This window comes from Eucyclogobius newberryi, unplaced genomic scaffold, assembly GCF_026437365.1.
Source record: "Eucyclogobius newberryi isolate DKJ021-1_F unplaced genomic scaffold, fEucNew1.0.hap1 SCAF_7, whole genome shotgun sequence".
NCBI lineage: Eukaryota > Metazoa > Chordata > Actinopteri > Gobiiformes > Gobiidae > Eucyclogobius > Eucyclogobius newberryi.
In genome coordinates, this window is record NW_027316389.1 from 13,445,232 (window position 1) to 13,463,840 (window position 18,609).

At 40.0% G+C, this 18,609-nt stretch overlaps 1 protein-coding gene across 1 annotated transcript in view; it reads right to left on the minus strand.

The window, feature by feature from the left end:
• b4galnt4a (beta-1,4-N-acetyl-galactosaminyl transferase 4a) overlaps positions 1-18,609 on the minus strand; it is a 149,388-nt gene that overhangs the window by 118,715 nt on the left and 12,064 nt on the right. The window contains exon 2 of the mRNA XM_072436028.1: positions 522-634. Coding sequence (XP_072292129.1) covers positions 522-634 — 113 coding nt within the window. The remainder of the gene's footprint in view (positions 1-521; positions 635-18,609) is intronic.

Sequence of the window (18,609 nt, forward strand, 5' to 3'; positions counted from 1 at the left end):
TCTTGAGATGTCCCAGGGATACTATATGTGCTGCAAAAAAGAATTAACATATTTCTAGAAAAGAGGGCGTTTGATAATTGCATACGGAGTGCGGCACAGATTGAATGAATTTGAATAAAAATCTAAAACTGCCTTCTTTGCCACAGTGTATGTTTCACAATTGGAAAGTTTTGATCATAACGGCCCCTTAAGTCTTATTTTTTGAAGCTTACATCAAACATTGAGAGAGTTTCCTGTACAAAGGAGTGAGGAAGAGACCATTACATCAGTTCAGCCACTGCCACATCGTTCTTGACTTGTTTAAATGACATTTCCTGAAATAATTGCGCTAACATTGCTCAATTAGAAGTTTTATTTGCACTATATATTAAAAAACAAACCTTTTCTAAATTAGATAGAGCGTATAATATTTTTTTCCACATTGTAATAGTTTCATTTCAGGTTCTGTAGTTTGTGAGCTGCCCTTTGAACACAAGCGCAAGAGGCACAGCCCCTGCATCAAACTCGGGGCCCGCACTTACCGCTGCCTCGTCCTCCCGGCTGTCGCTGGTGTCTTCGTTCTTGTGGTGTCCGGCCGAGGAGCGCGTGTTTCTCTTTCGACTGGCGTCCGTCCCCTCCGTCTGTCTCTCTCCATCTGTGGCGAGGAGGAAAAATACAGGAAGGGCTCAGAAACCAGCCAGCGCCACCATTATCGCCTTTGTCTTTGTCAAAATCACAACTATTAGCCTCACGATAGCTATCTTCATTAATAACTCCATTGTCACGCTGATCGCTATCGGCCTAATCCCCCGTCATTCAGAGTATCTTCATTAGCATCATCATGGTCAGCAATAACTCGGCAGCTGCGGTATCAGTCATTTACAATCCTGATAAACCCTTCCTGAAAAAGGGAGACTAACTGGGAAAAATGTAATTGGAAAAATGAAGAAAGACAAGGGAGGAGCGTGAAACTGAGTCCTGAGGGTAAAAGAAAAAAAACAGGGAGTATAAAAGTGAAAAAGAGAAGAGATGTAGAAATACAAAGTGAGGAGCTTTAGCAGTGAAGCCATTACAATGCTGTCACGCCACAGATGGATTATGGGAGTTTTACAGAACTGTGATGACAGTTAAGGGACTATGCACTCAGAATTGATTCTTCTCATTAGAAGGATATGTCTGGAAGCACATATGGTCACTGTAGGCTTCCAAGTGAAAAGCTACATTTCTGTCCTTTTGGGAATAAAAATTTGCATCTAAAGTCTATGCTGAGTTTATGTTGATTTGTCATGATGTTCAAGCTGAACAACAGATGTCTGAATAACTCTTGCTGCAGCTGGACTTTGGCATTGTAAAAGACCTTTTATGGTGTAAACACAAACACCATATTCAAATTGGAACCAAACTAAGACTAAACTCAAATAAACATGGACAAAGCCAGGGCTAAAACCGAGAACAACAGTGTGAAGGCATCTTTAGCCTGTGTTCACAATTTTCATGGCCCAACAAGCAATAATTTGGTCCAGTAAAAAAAAACAATTAACACACTGAATCACAACTTTGAGTGGAAGCAGTACAACAATTACTATTACGGCTGAGTCGACTAAAAACAAGCCCTGCTGATCAATTAGTCGACCAAAACGGGTGTGTGGTAAAAGTTCTCAAAACTATGGACTGTGTATTTATATGTAAAAAGTCAGATTAAACTCATAATTCACTCCCAAGTCTACAAACTGACTCTGGTCTTCTGTTGTCCCTTATAAATCTTATCGCAATAAAATAACTAATACAAGTTTTGGGTGACTAATACACAATCGACTGATTAATCGACTACACAACTCAGTATCTAGATGCATACACTTCAGCAGTACCTTTTGTATTTGTGTATTTGATCTCAATGGGCCAACCCAGTTCACAAATGCACAACACACAACATCGCAGGAGCTCAGATGGACTGCCATAAAGGTGGCGCCTGTGCTATTGACTCACCCATAAAAGGGGTGGGGGAGGCTGTGTCCCACTTGTATTAAGGGGAAAGTGGTTCATTCATTGCTGTCTGCTGCGCTGAGACGGTCAGGTGCACATGCATGCACACACAGACGAAGGATTGTGATTAAAAGACGTGCAGGGGGATCGGGTGGCTATAAAACATAATGAGAGCTAATGGTTTTCCAATATGTCCCCTTAACAATGAGCCTGAGTGGGCTAAATTGGACAGGCGGTGCTGTAGTGGTTGCGGTGTGTATGCGCGGGTATATTGAGCAGGACAGGGGCCAATGAAGCGAACAAGGTCAACTTTAATAATAATAAACCTGCAGTGCAAATATGTCTCCATAATAACGTTCCAAAGTATAGATAAATCAAACTACATCAGATGTGTTGTCTGCCCCTGTGTGAGTCAGTCTAGAAAAAACCTTTCAAGTGACCAGAACAGTGTGGTAAAAGCCATCGTGCCACTGCTGGGCTGAGTGCGGCTCTAAGTGTCCATCCAAACACCCAAAGTCAAGAGCATAAACTTAATCTCACATAGCACTGGCGAGTAGTGCCAATGCTAATTTACACTAACTCTTATTTCAAAAAAGATGATAAATGTTTGTGTGTTTTTATTGTTTATTAATAGTTTCATTTTTATCAGTGCTTAATGTTCTATGAGTCACTGCATGAGTCAACCGCTGCACAACTCTGGTAAAAGATGAACTACAGAACCATCAAAAGAGGCAATGTTCTAAACACGCCTATCAAGATTATGACAAACCAGCTAAATACTAGACCTCACCCAAATCAGCATCTGGAGCATTGTTTAGATTGTATTTGACAAAAGCCTTCACTCAGCAGGACTCACACAGACAACACAAACTTTCAACTTTGTCGCCAATGGGAAATTATTTTCCACAGACACAGTGCTTGTTCAAATGTACACAAACCTTAAACCTTACAATAGAGTGCACTTAGCGAGGTCCAAAATGTAATGGCTCGAGCTTCTTCCAAAGCAGGCCTGTACCTGGTGTGTTCATGAGTGTGTGGAGGCAGCTTCTGTGAAGAGTGTAAGGCTAAATAAGGTTCAGTTTGGTTAAAAGCAGCAAATGTAATGACTGACTCAGTTTAAAGATATTACATAATAGATAAATAGAAAATATTATAAATATAAATATAGGGCAAAACTATATTTATATTTATATATTTATAGGGTAAAACGGGGTGCACGGTGGCAAAGGCGGTTAGCGCTCTTGCCTCCCAAGAAGCAGATCATGGGTTCGATTCCTGGACCAGACCAACATCACATGATCTCTCATGGGTTCTCTCCGGGTTCTCCGGCTCCTCCCACTGTCCAAAGACATGCATGTGTTAGGTAAAATTGGTAACTCTAAATTGGCCCTAGTGAATGTCTGTGTCTCTGTGTTGCCCTGCAACGAGTTGGCCACTGTCCAGGCTGCACCCCGCCTAAGGCCCAAAGTCACTGGGATAGGCTCCAGTCACCCACGACCCCGAAAGGGAACAAGCAGTAGAAAATGGATGGATGGATATAGGGCAAAACAGTTGCTTATAGTGTGTGTGTCCACTTTAATATCCCCGAGAACCTAGAATTATTATATTGCAATCAATATGAGTGTTTACAGCATGTATATCACGTATATTCAATAACAGTATATTATACTGTCCCAATCAAATGAACAAATACATCATATAAATAAAGCATAATTTGTGATTAGGGCAGTACAATATCACAATTAAAATAAAATCACGATTGGAGTTGGAACAATCAATCATTTAAGATAATAATAACATATTTATATATATTCATATTTCTATCTTCTCTCAAATGCTAATTACAATTGCAACACAGAAAATCGCAATAAATGTTTCCAAAATCGTCAGAAATAATGTGCCGACAAATATACTATAGAGCCGCTTGGAAATATTCTCTTGAGTTCTAGTAAAAAATGCACCAGTGTTGGTTGACAGGGCCCTGAAACTCACTCACTTAGGAGTCAGATCAAATCCCAAATCCCAGTATGTGACGAGACTCCCTCGAGCTTCCATGGCAACTCTAATGAAGTAATAAAGCGCAACTGGCAGGTTAATGTGTGCCAGTCGACAACAAGGAAGAGAACAGCCAGAATGCTAATAGTTCAGAGACATACTTTTCAGATGACCTTATCCACAGAATTAATTTGCCCTCAAACTGCAGTATTATACATTGGCTGATAAAAAGTCAGTTTCCGTAGGCTCCGCACATAGCCGGTAGCTTTGGAGTATTATAAAAGCATTGCATTAACAGGGCTCTTCCTTAATCATTGCGTTATCTATCTATACATTCTGACAACCACCAACAGAAATAGCTTTGTACTCTCCTAATATATTCAGCTTGCTTGAATGTCTTTTGAAACAACATACCAAACTTTAACTTTCAAGTAAGACATTTTCTCTTTGCTAGATTGTATGTGTTTCAGCGTTATGCAAAGAATATATGAAACTGTGATGGGGAAAGTTGTTTCTGTGCGTCACATTTTATCTTTGAACAAGACTGACAACAACCGCAGGGTTTTACTGCAAGGCGCTAAGTGACAGACAGAATGGTGATACAGCAGAATGCTAAATATCACAGAATAAAAGGAACGAGAGCTGCGGGAGACCCAGCTGCAACAATGAAGGGCAATAAGGCGGGAAGGGAGACATTATTTTTGGCATATTCAATTAAAGCATTGAAGTAACAAAGTATCACGTTTGAACATCCATTAAAGAGAGAACAATAAGCAGGTAAACAGCACTTTCAGTGAATCACCGACTGACAATTGTAAAGCATCAAATTAGGCAAGACGAGGCAAGGCAAGTTTATTTGTGGAGCACAATTTTTACACAAGGCGATTCAAAGTGCTTCACACAACAGTAAAAAATGCACTAAAATCACAAAACAGTTAAAGACATGAAAGAGAAGAATGCAAATGAAATCCTTTCAGTTATATGCATAGTAGAGACCCCAAAAATGGCAGATTAGAGATGGGCCGGTAATTACTCAGTACTGCGGCATCAAGACTGCTCTTCTGTTCTTTTCTTCTGTTTCTACCTCTGTATCTTCCTGCGTTGCATCAATGAAATTTCCCCATGTGGGACAATAAAGGATTATCTTATCTTATCTTATCTTATCTTATCTTATCTTATCTTTAGGAGAGGCTTTATGACCGCAGTTTTTAAAGACATTGGGAATGTTCCAGATTGAAGCGACATGTTAACTATGTGAGTGAGTGGTACTAATAAACTGCTCAGCACAGATTTTAGAAATCTGGTGGGTAACACATCGAGGCAGCATGTAGATGAACTCAGACTGATGATGATCTCATGGACAGTTTTGTCAGTTACAGGTGTAGGATATGCAGATGTCCTCCCCCTGTTGCCATGGTGACAGGAATGCGGGCTAGGTGTTATCTACTGCCCGTGTGGAGTTTTACACCCCTCAGAAGAAAGAGGATGTAATAGTGACAACAGAGACGCTCTGAACTTTGAAAATAACTTTTCATCAAATGACTCCTTTTGGATTACAGAGAGTAACGATCTCTCCAAGACAAACGCTAAAACGCTGAAAGACTATGCGGCTTTAGTGGTTTTAATAGACAATCATCAGATTGCAAAAACGTGTCCACCAGATGACTTTACATGTACATATTGTGATATCGTGTTTAACATGTCATTTTAACTGTTTCATAACTTGTTTTGTGGACAATTTTACCTTTTGTGTAACTCTTGTGGCCTAAAGCCAGATCTCATCTCCTTATCAGCTCTGACCCCAGCGTGTATGCTGATTGGCTGAAGCCACGGCGCCAAAACCCCCGCGGGGTAAGACAAAAGGAAAGAGCAGGGAGTTACAGACCAGTTCCATCCGAGCTCCAGAGCGAGTTCCATCCGAGTTTCTTTCGAAGCTCGACCCTCCATCCAGGGCCCCACCAGCAAGGTCCATGAGGCCTTAGGAGCAGGCCTCGGGCCTAGTTAGCGTGAGCGATGCTACGCTACAGGACAAAGACTTTTCCAAGAGAAGCTAATGTTCCCTCCCGGAACTAAGAAACCTGTGCCCGTTTTTAAAAACGTGATTGATGCTGCATCACGCAAAATCAAGCAAGGACCTTTTGCAACTTTTTCAAGTCCACAGCCTTTTAGATCAGCCACATCGGTGGAGCAGCACGACGGCCTTTTCATTCAGGAACGCCTCAGAGCCAAGGAGAACGCCTCAGAGCCAAGGAGAACGCAGATCGCAGAACCGATCCAGTCCTTTGGCCAGACAACGTCAGAGCCGAGCTCCAGAGCAGGCCCTTGGACCCCACGCAGGCCCTTGGACCCCACGCAGGCCCTTGGACCCCACGCAGGCCCTTGGACCCCACGCAGGCCCGTCTCCTCAGGATCACAGCTTCTGGTTCCGTTCGTATGAATGCACTTCACAGGCTGGCTGAATTTCATCTTAGACTTAACTCTAACACCTAGATAGATCTAGAACCATCATGTCTAGTGTTTTCTATCTGTTATCGACTCATTTGCATATTCCTGATTCATATTTATCTGTTTAATTCTTTGGTCATTAAATCTTCATAACCCACATTTGGTTAAGTGTTCCTTCATTTCCAGAAAAGGGGTCAATGTCACGGTTACGTTCTCAAACCTTTAGATCAACGAGCAAATTAATTTGTAATTAATTAATTAATCTAGATATCTGATTTTAGAGTTGTTAAATTGCCGATTATCCGGCTGGTGCCCCATTCTTCTCTTAAAAATACGATTCAAACTTACCCACACTTAGGCAGTGTGTCATGTTTGAATTCTTGAACAATTCTTTAATCAATATCAAACCTGAATGCCCCGCCCCCTTTACAAGTGGGTGGACATTCATAACCTTAAAGTACTTGTACTAGTATGTTACCCTACACAGGTGTCTAGGTGGTTTTAGGGTTCCATTTCAATTCAATTCAATGTATTCTTGTAACGTCCAAAATCACAACAGCAGTTGCCTCGAAGGGTGATTACCTGTGTTGTGGAATTTATAGCATTTGTAATGCCCTGAACTTTTGTCATTAAAAAATATGTTGATGCTGATCTGGAGGGTTTGTTAATCTGTTTACTGTGGCAAACAGGACACGCGAGTTGTTACTACAGCTTCCAATTTTTTCAGAAAAATATCCTACCCTAGTTCTACATAAAATGTTGTACATGCAAAAAATGTCTTTGTAAATGTATTTTTGAACCTTGCGCCATTTCCGCTCGGCTGCACTTTTTATGTGCCCTGACCGAATCATCATTTATCCATGGCGCCTTCTGCTTATTTTTAACCATTTAGCCTTCGTAGGGGCTATGGTGTCCAGAACATTCAAAACACTAGCTGTTTACAACATGAAACATTTTCAAAGTTTATCATTTCCATAAACAGTGCTCCTGTGCAATCATTTATGAACAACTGCAGGACCAGCCGGTGGTTTGGGAAAAACAGGTCAAAGAAGAAATGATCAGACAGAGCAACATTGTGCACATTGACATTTGAAATATTAACCCCCTTTGTAATTAGGAGATCCAGAGTGTGCCCCTGCTGTGGGTGGGGTCACTCAGATACTGAGAAATTACTTTTTTTCCTTCAAGGAAATAGAATACAGTAAGAACCGGTACATGTGAACAGGGAAGACAGGTGCACATTCTTCTGGGCAGGAAAATACAGGATTATTCATATTTGAATCATTCCAAATACAACTCAAAGTAAGCTCCAAATATTTTTTTTTTTTAAATGGTTAAAAGCTCATAAAATTCTATTTTGTTGAGCATGTCTTCTTCAATGATGAAAACAAACAAAGGTGGATACAATATTTCTTTGATATGACGACTATACTGATCCCACAGAAAACTTAAATTTTTTAGTTACTTTACTTTACTACAAACAAACAACCACATCTGAAGCTCGTTGAAAACTTACTGGTGAATTTTTAAGGCAAAATAAATTGTGTGCGTGTTGTGCCACAAGGTCCTCAAGGTCTTGTGAGATTACAGATTCAATCATTCTGCGTGTTGACCTATAAATATAAAGAAGAGTAAGAGATTTTTAACATGATAAACTGCAGGTCACAGAAACTCACACTGCACTGTGTTTTACTACCCTCAAGATTTATTAAGTGCACAAGCTTGTTCGGGTAAACACCACTGCTAGCATTGCCTAAGCAGTACTTGCTACTAGAGATGTCTGGATTTTTCCCTGAATCACCTAGTGTCTATTAAACACGCTCTGCAGTGCAAGATAATTATATACACTACGGTTTTGATTCAGTCTGAAAAGGCACTAAACTGGTGACAACATGTAGACCTAGAATGTGCACCTGAGCAATAAGCGTTTTAATAACACAAATTAATATAGACCAATAATCATTTAACATGAACTAAGCATACGTATTTCCATTTGCATCTACCAACAGTCTCTCTCTCTCATCCACCCCTGCGTTTAACACAGAGGTGCACAGTGCAGGGAGGAGCAGAGCAGACGATGCAACGATAAACGTGGAGCAGCAGAAATGTGAAACAGCAGCGGTCAGCCTTTCGTGACCTGTCCCAACCTGCAAAATTTTTATTTCTTAAAAGACGATCCATGCATCACTACTTCCTACACAGTCTCCTTGGTAGTTTGACGCACAAAAGCAGGCTTTTTAGTGAGACCAATTCTTTCTTAATCAAAAACATCAGACAAGAAGCGATATGTATTGTCATCGTCCCATTGTATTCGCAGGAGGCCAGGCCAGTTGTGGTTACTGGTCAGCTACTATGTGACTGATGCTACATGGTTTGAGCTAAAATCTGCCTCCTATGAACTGGTGGCCAAGATATCTATGTGTTAGTAACAAACTATTTCAGTGTACAAAAGAAGAAAGTGGACTGCAACAACACACCACATACATATAAATGATTGAAGGGGCTGAGCTCATTCACTAGTTTCCTATATTTAACATGGTGACTTCACTCTAGTGATGCAAGTTTTTATTTCCTATGAGCTTACAGCACCATTGAGGGCATACTTAAAATACATCCTTTGCCTCAACTCCATCATTAATGTGCAGAACACAATGTTTCTGTGATAATCACTAAAAACAAACAATCCTCAACCAATTAAAAAGTCAAATTAGGATATGATGTAATTAAAACCTACAGCCCCTCCAATAAGACACAGTGCACATGTGCACTTGTTGCACTCATCTTATTCAGTGAATTTTAACATCCATCAATACATTTCCTGCAAACCATTTACAATATACAGCTTCAGACAAGTGCTGAGCTTGTTAAGTTTCACAAGGCTCAAAGCTTTTTGCCTTGCAATCAGGCTTGACATTATTGGACATGCTTGACATGAGGCAATGGAGGATGTCAAACTCATGAGCCTATAACCTTTTCTTAATGGCATTTTCAAGCTAGACCCAATCGTTTGTGCAGCTTTACATGCACGGCCCGGCATGGCAGGGGGCCGCATAGAAAGTGTAACAGGCCCGCTGAACCTCGTGCTGGCCAAATGGAAATGGCTAATTATAGCAAATAAACTGCACTGATCTGTACCATTAGGCAGTCAGTAATGATGCAGAGTAGAGGGCTGCTGTGACACTGATGAATCGTCTGGGCTCTCAGTACACTGCATTTACTTCGCCTTCTGCAAGTGCAGGGTGCATAAGGATGAGGCATAAGGATGAGATAAAATGAGAGAGTATCTCAAAGTGGCCAGAGAGAAACTGTATGCCCTGATGCACAAGTGTGAATAATGACTTCAATGCTAAAGATGTTCAGATAAGATTTCAGATGAATGCTATTAGGATTGTATGGATGAAAAGGAAAGTTAACAATTGTTATGAGGAACAAGTCGTTGTAATCCCTCATTCGTCCATTGAGTGTTCCATCTTTTCTCCCTGCCCGGTGGGCAGGGCATACACAGAGATTGAGAATGACTCTTGGATAAGAGTCAAAACGGATTGTCTGAAAATAGTATTAAGATGACTTCAACTGAATCTTTTTCTACAATTGTTATTGACTCTGCAACAAGTTAATCAATTAATCGCAAGTAATTATTGATGATTATTTAGTTTGGACATATCTCTAATCAGGGAATTTATGATTATGAACTTTATAGTATGACTGCAGCTGTGTTGAGCTACTAGGTCTGGGTGATATGGATTAAAAAAAAAATAAGATTTTTTTTTTTTTTCTCATCGCTCTCAATTTTCTCAATCTCAATTTTCGATTAAATTTTAGTTGGTGAAGTAAAAATGGCTTTTAGTAATGATTTCATGAACATAAACTATACAGATGTTTAATCTGTGCCATTTAACACAAATAATATTCAAATTTCTTCCCCTAAAATCTGACCTTTGCTAAAAACTACATGTCTTTATTGACTACAGGATTGACTGAGGACCTCTCGATTTAAAAACCTCTCCTAAATAATTTACTTTTTCACTCGACTCGATCTTGATCTGTCAATCTTTCCATTAATTGCCCATCTCTACTACTACTACTAACTAAATCATGTCGTTTTCATGCATTCAATTTAATGATAAACACAAACCGCTATATAATCGAAATGCAATATACATATTTTCAAAAAAACTATTAAAACAACAGCCAGACACAACATAATTCAACCCAGGGAGAAGACAATACAAGAACAGTTATTCCAGTTATCCTAAGAGATTGGATTTCAGTTCTGACTTGTAAATGAATACTCAAATCCCTTTCCATTTTTGAATTTCTACTTTGTAACTTCTCATCTCTGAACCCTGAATTAGAAAATCCCATATGTCCTGCATCTGTCCATTTGTTATCACTGAACCTGCTCCAGCACATGGTTGGAGTCTGCAATAATTCTCTCACGTCCTTTCATGTTAACGTCACAAACATCTACACTTATCAAAGGACTATAAAAGCCAAAATTGACTCTCAAACAACGAAATGATTGATAAATACAACAATAATGTCTGGGTTAATAAATTAATATCACTGACTTAGAATGCGTTATTACTGTACATAAACTGGACATGGTACCACTTTATAACCTTAACACGCCTTAATACTTAATTAGGGATTAGGAGTTGGTATATAAATGAACTGGTGACTAAGCTTGAATCGTTTTTAATAACATGTGTACATTATTAATTAAGCCTTCACTCAAGGTTTATTAAGGCTAATAAAAGTGTAGTTATTAAAGTGTTACCATGTACATAGTTTTTCCAACTTGACACAGAAACGTGGGAAAAAAACATCACTAAAGGTTCGAGGTCTGACGTCCAAAGGTCACAGGTCACAGGTCTCTAGCAAGCCTGAAATTAAAAACGGGTTGTGTCTGGCATACATTTCTGCCCCTCTAAATGGGTGTGTTTTCAAAAACATTATCCAGCAACTGCTCTGCGCTAAAAGGCTCGGTGACTACATTCTCCAAGGAGAGGTTTTCCTTGGCCTCATACTGTGTTGCCATAGATACACCAGTGCAAAATGTATCCATCATATTTAGTGACAGAACATATCAAATGGAGACAGACAGGAGAGCTCCAGCCGCCAATCAAAAAGAGACAAATGACAGGCCAAGTGAATGGACTTCCTGAGCGCTCTTGTGAATCCACAGATCCACTTGCAGGGGTGTAAATCAAGTGCTGTAAATATTGCCTTTCAGCCTGCAGTGATGCATCTGGAGTCCTACGTACAGATTTACAGAGCAGACATACACAAAGCATTAGAAGCAATCCTCCAGTTGGCCCTCAGGAGTAGATAAGGAGGAACAACTATTGTGACTGACATGTTTTTAGGAACAGAATTAGAGTCAGCGTAAAGGGGTTCCACATTTTCAGCCCCTAACTCATTGGCATACATTTGTAAACAAAGAAACAGAGGCCTTGCAAACCCCCTGTCAGGCCGTGAGCAAGAAAGCAAAGAAAGAATCTAAATGAGATGAGATCGCTGGAGGAGACCTTTATGTGATAATTCATCCATCTTGTGCACTCATGACAGCTGAGCTGCTGCAATGGAGACAAAGAGAGACGAGACGGAAATGTCTGCACTAGGCCTGAATCCAAAAACCAGGACAAGATCCACTTGAGAGGCAAGGACAAGCTCAGACTCCCACAGTGGGTAGAATAAGCAGACATTATGCAATAATAAAAAATATCTAGTTTTTGACTGAGGCACCCAGAAGAATAAAACTCAAGCACTGCGTTACACCTTCACAAAAATACATCACACAAAGTTGACCTCTAAATACCCTTGGACACTTGTCTACTTCAAACTTTACTCATCTTAATATTCTGTTCTTGTCTGATGCGCAACTGATGTGTTTCTATAGTTATTCTTTACAATGTCATACATTTTACACTTTTGATGATTTTGCTCCAAGTTAAAAGCCCAGTGTTCTATCAACCCCTGATACGGTCATCGTGGAAGAAAACTGAACTAGAGACCACATTGTGTGAGGAAGAAGCACAAGGGGAAAAGAGGAACAGACTAAATGGGGAAAAGGATTATTGTTCATGACGGGTAATAACATAACAATAAAAGATCAAAGACTAAACAAGAATAAATCAGGAGGAGCCGTGGAGGGGTGCGGATGGGATGTAGTACATGCACAGAAGACAGGGAAGGAAAGGCGGGTGAGGAATAGGAGGACAGAAACAATAATAGCCTTGTCATATCAGAGAGCAGAGATGAATTCCCTTCTCGTCGTGGAGTCAGTGGCCCGGTTGAGGCCAGGTCCGATGAAAAACTCTACACACTGCACTGGCACTGCACTTTTCAAAATGACCCAGTGGCCTCCAGGGATCATCTTTGAGCTGCGGTGTTAGACTGGAATCGGGTCACCATCTAAACTCCTGTCTATTCTTTTGGAGACAGAACATTTGTTACCAAAATAACCCGCACAATCGCATACATAGACAGGACAGAATAGCATGAAATGAGGGATGAGACGGGGGAAAGGACATTACAGCTAACAGTCTTACGAGGCTGAGGGTTGCTCACATGGAGAGCATGTGTGCTATCCACCGAGCGGTACAGATAACCCTTTCTTTCTTCTATTGTTTACCATGCATTGTACAGTCATGGGTATTCATTGCTGGCCTTTTGAGGAAAACAATGCACATTCTGAACTGAAATCAAAATATGCTTGGTTTTTTGGATTTACAATGGGCAAAGTAGTGGCCAGCACTGATACCACGGACTGTACACAAGTGCAAGTTACTGCTATGTTTTTGTTTCTTGTGACTGCTTTAACTTTTCTGCATGTAAATTATTAATTGCTGTTCTGTTTTCTACCCTCGGGTGCCCGCAAGACCGGTCGCATAACAGCTGTGTCACACAATTCTACAAATTACATCTACAAATGTAAGACATAATGCCTGTAAATGTAGTATATAGTGTATAGCGTAGAAAAGTACCGGTAATATTAATTATAGAGTATTGCGTCCAACACAACTTAAGGTTTGGTTTGGTTTGGTTTAGGTTTATGACAATATACATCTTAACTGGACTGATTATTTTGTGCTTGAATTGTCTTAACTGCAATGCATCTATAATAAACCCTTTTTTCCATATTTGAACTCGTTCACTCCACAGTCAAATGTATCAGTAGGTGAAAGGCCAGAGTAATACTTTGAGACTCAGTGATTGACAGAATAGGGATTAAAAAAGTGTCCTACTTTCTATTTGCCATTTGAAACAATGGATGAATACATCAACCGATAATACAAAAGTAAATTATTCAAAGGATACAAAAGCCACAATGCAAAGCTTTATGGGGACATAACCTAGCGTACAATATAATCAGTGCCAGGAAACTTCCTTTATGAAATTTCCAGAGGTCGCCTGTGCCATATGCAGTCAGACTCACCCACGTGAACGTTAGTCACAAAACAGTCATTCATTACCAATCAGCCAAATACTTGTGGAACTGTATACGGTAATGTTCAACTACAGACAGATTGTCTTCCTCTTTTGTTGAACCAGTAAGAATCGTATCCAGTTCAACAGCGACCTGGGATGAGAATAAGAGTGGAAAGCTGTTGCCTCGGGCTACATATTAACCTGGCCAAAGAGTCATGTGCCGATTTTACGTCAAAAAAATCAAATAACTATCAAATCTATCTGACATTTTGAAAGGTGACTCAAATAAATAGCAAAACAAAAGTACCGTAAATTCAATTCTTGTCATTTTTGTAGCATTCAGGAACAAAGTCGTGCAGAATAAGTTATCTTTGCTGCAGTTGCATTGTATATATGTCGTGTCTATGAGGAACAGAGGCACAGGTGGAACATGCAGAGTTAGTGGGACCTTGTGAGACCGCAAAGTGGGCCAAACGCTTTACCAAATCACTTATGTATAGTTAAATGTGCCAAGTCTGCAGGAGGTGGAGACAGCGCGTGAGGGCAGTGGCAGACAGTTGAAGGTGATTGGAAAAAGCTAATAAGTGTGCGCGTCAGCAGAAGCAATAGGATGAGGAGGAGAGTGACCTTAATCAGTGGCTCTATGGGCTGTACATGGACAGGCATCACCTTGCAACCTGGTGGCTGTATGTTTGCCCAAGGGTTCTGCTGTTTCATTACAGCGCCATTTCGGGGCCCTAATACTTGGACGGCAAACCACGATAAGGAATGTACAAACCCGCCTCTGTACTCAACATCTCATTTGAGCAGGGGAAATTGGAAAGAAGAGTAGAAAAAGGATGTGCAAGTGGAGTGGCATATGAGAACTGGACAGCAAAGGTGTGAGTCAGAGATTGGGCACGAACGGAGGGAGGAACAAGACCGAGGAACTTTAAAAGACATGCTAGGGGGATGCAAAAAAAAGCTGAGATAATAGTTTTTAGTCTATTCAACCCTTTTCAGCATTAAAAATGGAAGGTCATGGATTTGACTGAGGAAGAGGGAAGGACTGAGCATTTGGAGAGTCGACTATTTGCCAAGAGGAACAACACCATGAGCAGTGACAAACATAAACGTCAATGAGTCGTAAAAATACCTAAATTGACCACGGACTCAACTCTTGGGGAAGTCTTACTCATACTCAAGCCAAAACATATCACTGCAGACTAACGCAGACATGACAAACACAGATTTGGATCCGAATAGGCATTAATAGGCATAACATTAATTCAGAAGAAATAAAAGGAAAGGGTGAAATTGTCTTCACCACACTGATTTGTACCCGTAAGGAATTTGGTCCAATTTGTAGTCATCCGTGCAAAGAGGACTGTGGGAGAGTACAAACATCACGGGTGCTGTGGGCCTGAAAATCGCAATCATGCAACAATAAACACACACAGTCAACATAAAAAAAGATAGTTGTATTAAATAATTTTGGAATTTGCCTCTGTCACAATAAGTACAATCCGATTTATTGGATCCAATTCATTACAATGTAGATTTAGAAAAACATTTATGCCAAGACACAATGGGAGATATTTGAGTCACTATCACAATAGGTAAGAGACAGATACTTTACTGATCCCAAAAAGTTCAACTCTGGAAACATTTTCACTGCACTTCTCAGTCGCCTTTGTGTCTCAGTCAAAGGTCAGCGCAGCTTAGCAGGAGGATTTGTCAAGTGGAGTCAGCAGATTGTGTGTCAGGGCAGTTTGAGGGGAGAAACAGCACTAAGGACAAACAACTCCTCTATGTCCAGCCGTCCGGGCATCACAGCCAGCGTCCAGGGGGCGCCAGGTCAACACTGGAGACTCTGGAAGACTTCACTCTTACTGTGTTGATTTGGTTTGGTAATGAGACGGGCCAAAGCAGCGCCTCTGGAAGGTTTTCTGCCAGGTTTGGTGTAAAAAGTCTGTAGCATTTCAGAAGTCCATAGCAGGTCCATGCAGGTTTTCAAGGGCTAAGCGGTTTAAATGTAAATACTTTCACCTTCTGTGGCCTTTCATAAGTTCTCTTCTTTGAGTGGTTTGGGATTGTCTCAAAAAAAGAACCGAGGATCACAACAGTTCATTGTTACTTGACAAAAAGAAGTCTCATGACCTGTTCACTTGACTTAAGTTCCTACAAAACTAGCATTGCTTGGCTAAAGGATTGTATACAAGACTAAACAAATCCAGCCAATGCACGCCGGGAAAATCTATACACAGCAAAACTTAAAAACCCTGAAATACTGCTTTACGTCACACACAAAAACAATATCAAAGGGTAAAAATGACTCGGGAGGATAAACGTCTAAGTGGTGGGTAGTAGCTCTAAACCATACTTTCAAAGACTATATTTTGTCTGGCCGGCAAAAGCAGAACACTATTACTGAGTTCAGTATTTCTTGTATTATTTTAGCGTAAAGATAAAGAAAAGTAAAGAAAATTGTCGTTGCATTTTATGTGACGTCACACGATCAGCAAATGCATAGACTGTTAATGGCTCCGTACAGATAAATGATGGTGCTGTTTGACACAAATCAGGTCAAATGTGATTTTTAGGTCAAATGTAGAGAAGATGGGAGGAATACTTTTCAGATAAGATGCATTTAAACAATCAGAATTATTATCATATTATTATTATCACCTAAAACAACCAATTACACACAAACTATGGCTGCACTCATACTCTGATCCCCTCTGCATTTCCTCATCCTGCTGAAAAGAATAAAAACTGCAATGTGCGTTGGGGCATCTGAAATTAGAGATTAAGTGGAAAGACGAGATGTAAATCCAACATCAAACCACGGCCATCTGGTCAAACAAACACTGAACAGAAGCCTTCTGTCATTCTTTGCTTCCTCAGCTTCATGTTACATTCAGGCTAGTTAAAGTGTAAATCAGCCAGAATGTCGTAGTAAAGTAGCCATTTGCTTATTCTATATGAAATAAATGAAATAAATGAAATAAATGAAATAGATGAATATATTTATTAGGGCTAAAATAAAGATATCATGCTGGTTGGCAGGCTCACAGACAGATAATCGCAGGACAGTTGTGTCTATTTACAAAAACGCACAAGGCGCTTTTCCGAGAGCAATTGGAGGTTACATCTAATCCAGTTTATAACACTCACAATGCCAGTCAAACTATTGTGTGCAAATAAAGAGCACAAGCAATATCCATAAGTGCGGCTGGGAGCAAACAAATGGGTCAGCAGTATGGAAAAGCAATATCTAGAAACAGTAGGTGATTTACAATTATACAATATAAAGTGTTTGAGTGGGAGAAAAGTATAGCTGGGGTCAATAATGTATTCTTTTTTTTGTCTCTACATTTATTGACTAGCATCGACAGAGTTGTATGTAATGATGCGATCAATCAAATGAACATGTAACATTTTGTCCAAATTGATTTCCATTCCAATTCCAAACCAAACTCAAACATGTATGAGATTCGCTGTCAAGCAACAACATGTGAAATTGTCAGACCAGTTGTGTGTTTGGCACCAGTGAGTCACGATCAAATATAGAGTAAGGAGAAAGTACCACCTTGTCAATACTTCATCTTGTCATTTCTTGGAAGCTAAGCAGGACGGGGCTTGGTTAGTACTTGGATGAGAGACTGCTATAACACCAGGGGCCACACCATGTTGCCTAATATGAATCTGGTGTGAATGATTGGTTGAGATCTGAGGGGCAGATGTGGCAGATTGGCAGCCTCGTTTCCATCAGTCTGCTCCAGGTCAGCTGTGGCTACAACAGTAGTTTGCCACCAAGTGAATGAATAATGCAATGTAAAGCATCGGAGTATACAAAAATGTGGTATATAAATCAAATGCATGATTCCATTTCTATTAAATTGTTTAATTTTTTTTCCCAATTTGGAGTTAAATTGCTTTTTTTTATAGAACTACTGAAAGATTAGCTCCATGGAAGTAACACAATGGTCAGGGATTAAAAGATCGATTCGCTTCAAATTATAGAAAGTTGTCGAAAGAAAAAATTGTAAACCAATCCATTCTGCCCAGTTTAAAATGCAAGTAATATAGAGAACTTTCAAACAAGGGATTTAGATCAGGTCTGACTTCAGAGAGCTTCATGAAAGGAAAATGTGGGACTGGATCAGAGGCAGTGGATCTTGTTCAAAAAGGCTTCGGGGAGCAGACATCAGCTCCCGACAGCCTCTTTGTTAGGTTGTATATGAGCTAAAGGTAGAAGAAAGTAGAAAAGTTATAATTTGACACTAGAAGTCAGTGGTCCTGGTCTGCACATGAGGCAAAGCTCCAATGCTTCAGTTTCACGATGGAGGATTACAATAGTCCAGAGGCACCAGCCATTCAAGCCCAGGGTTAAGTGATTGATTTGGCATCAAACTAAAAGTGTCCACACATTGTTATGTCAGCACAAATCTCAGCATCTTATCCTATAGGGACTGAGTAATTGCTGATTATTCATAATTGCTGATACAAGTTCAGATTTTAGTTAACTCAAGAACTAGTCATCAATAATAAGTTTAGTGATTTTTGATCAAATGAAGAATAAAAAAGTTATTAATCTGTTGAATTTTTGTGATATTTGTGGTTTATCTCAAAGACATTGATTTGCAAAGAGATAGAAGAATAGAAAATGTATAAAATGTTAAAAACAAAAGTCCAATGATTCACAAATAGCATAAACGAAACAGTCAGCTCGTTCATCTGATGACTGACGTAACAAATCAACCCACTGAGAGAAGTTACGAGGGTCCCACA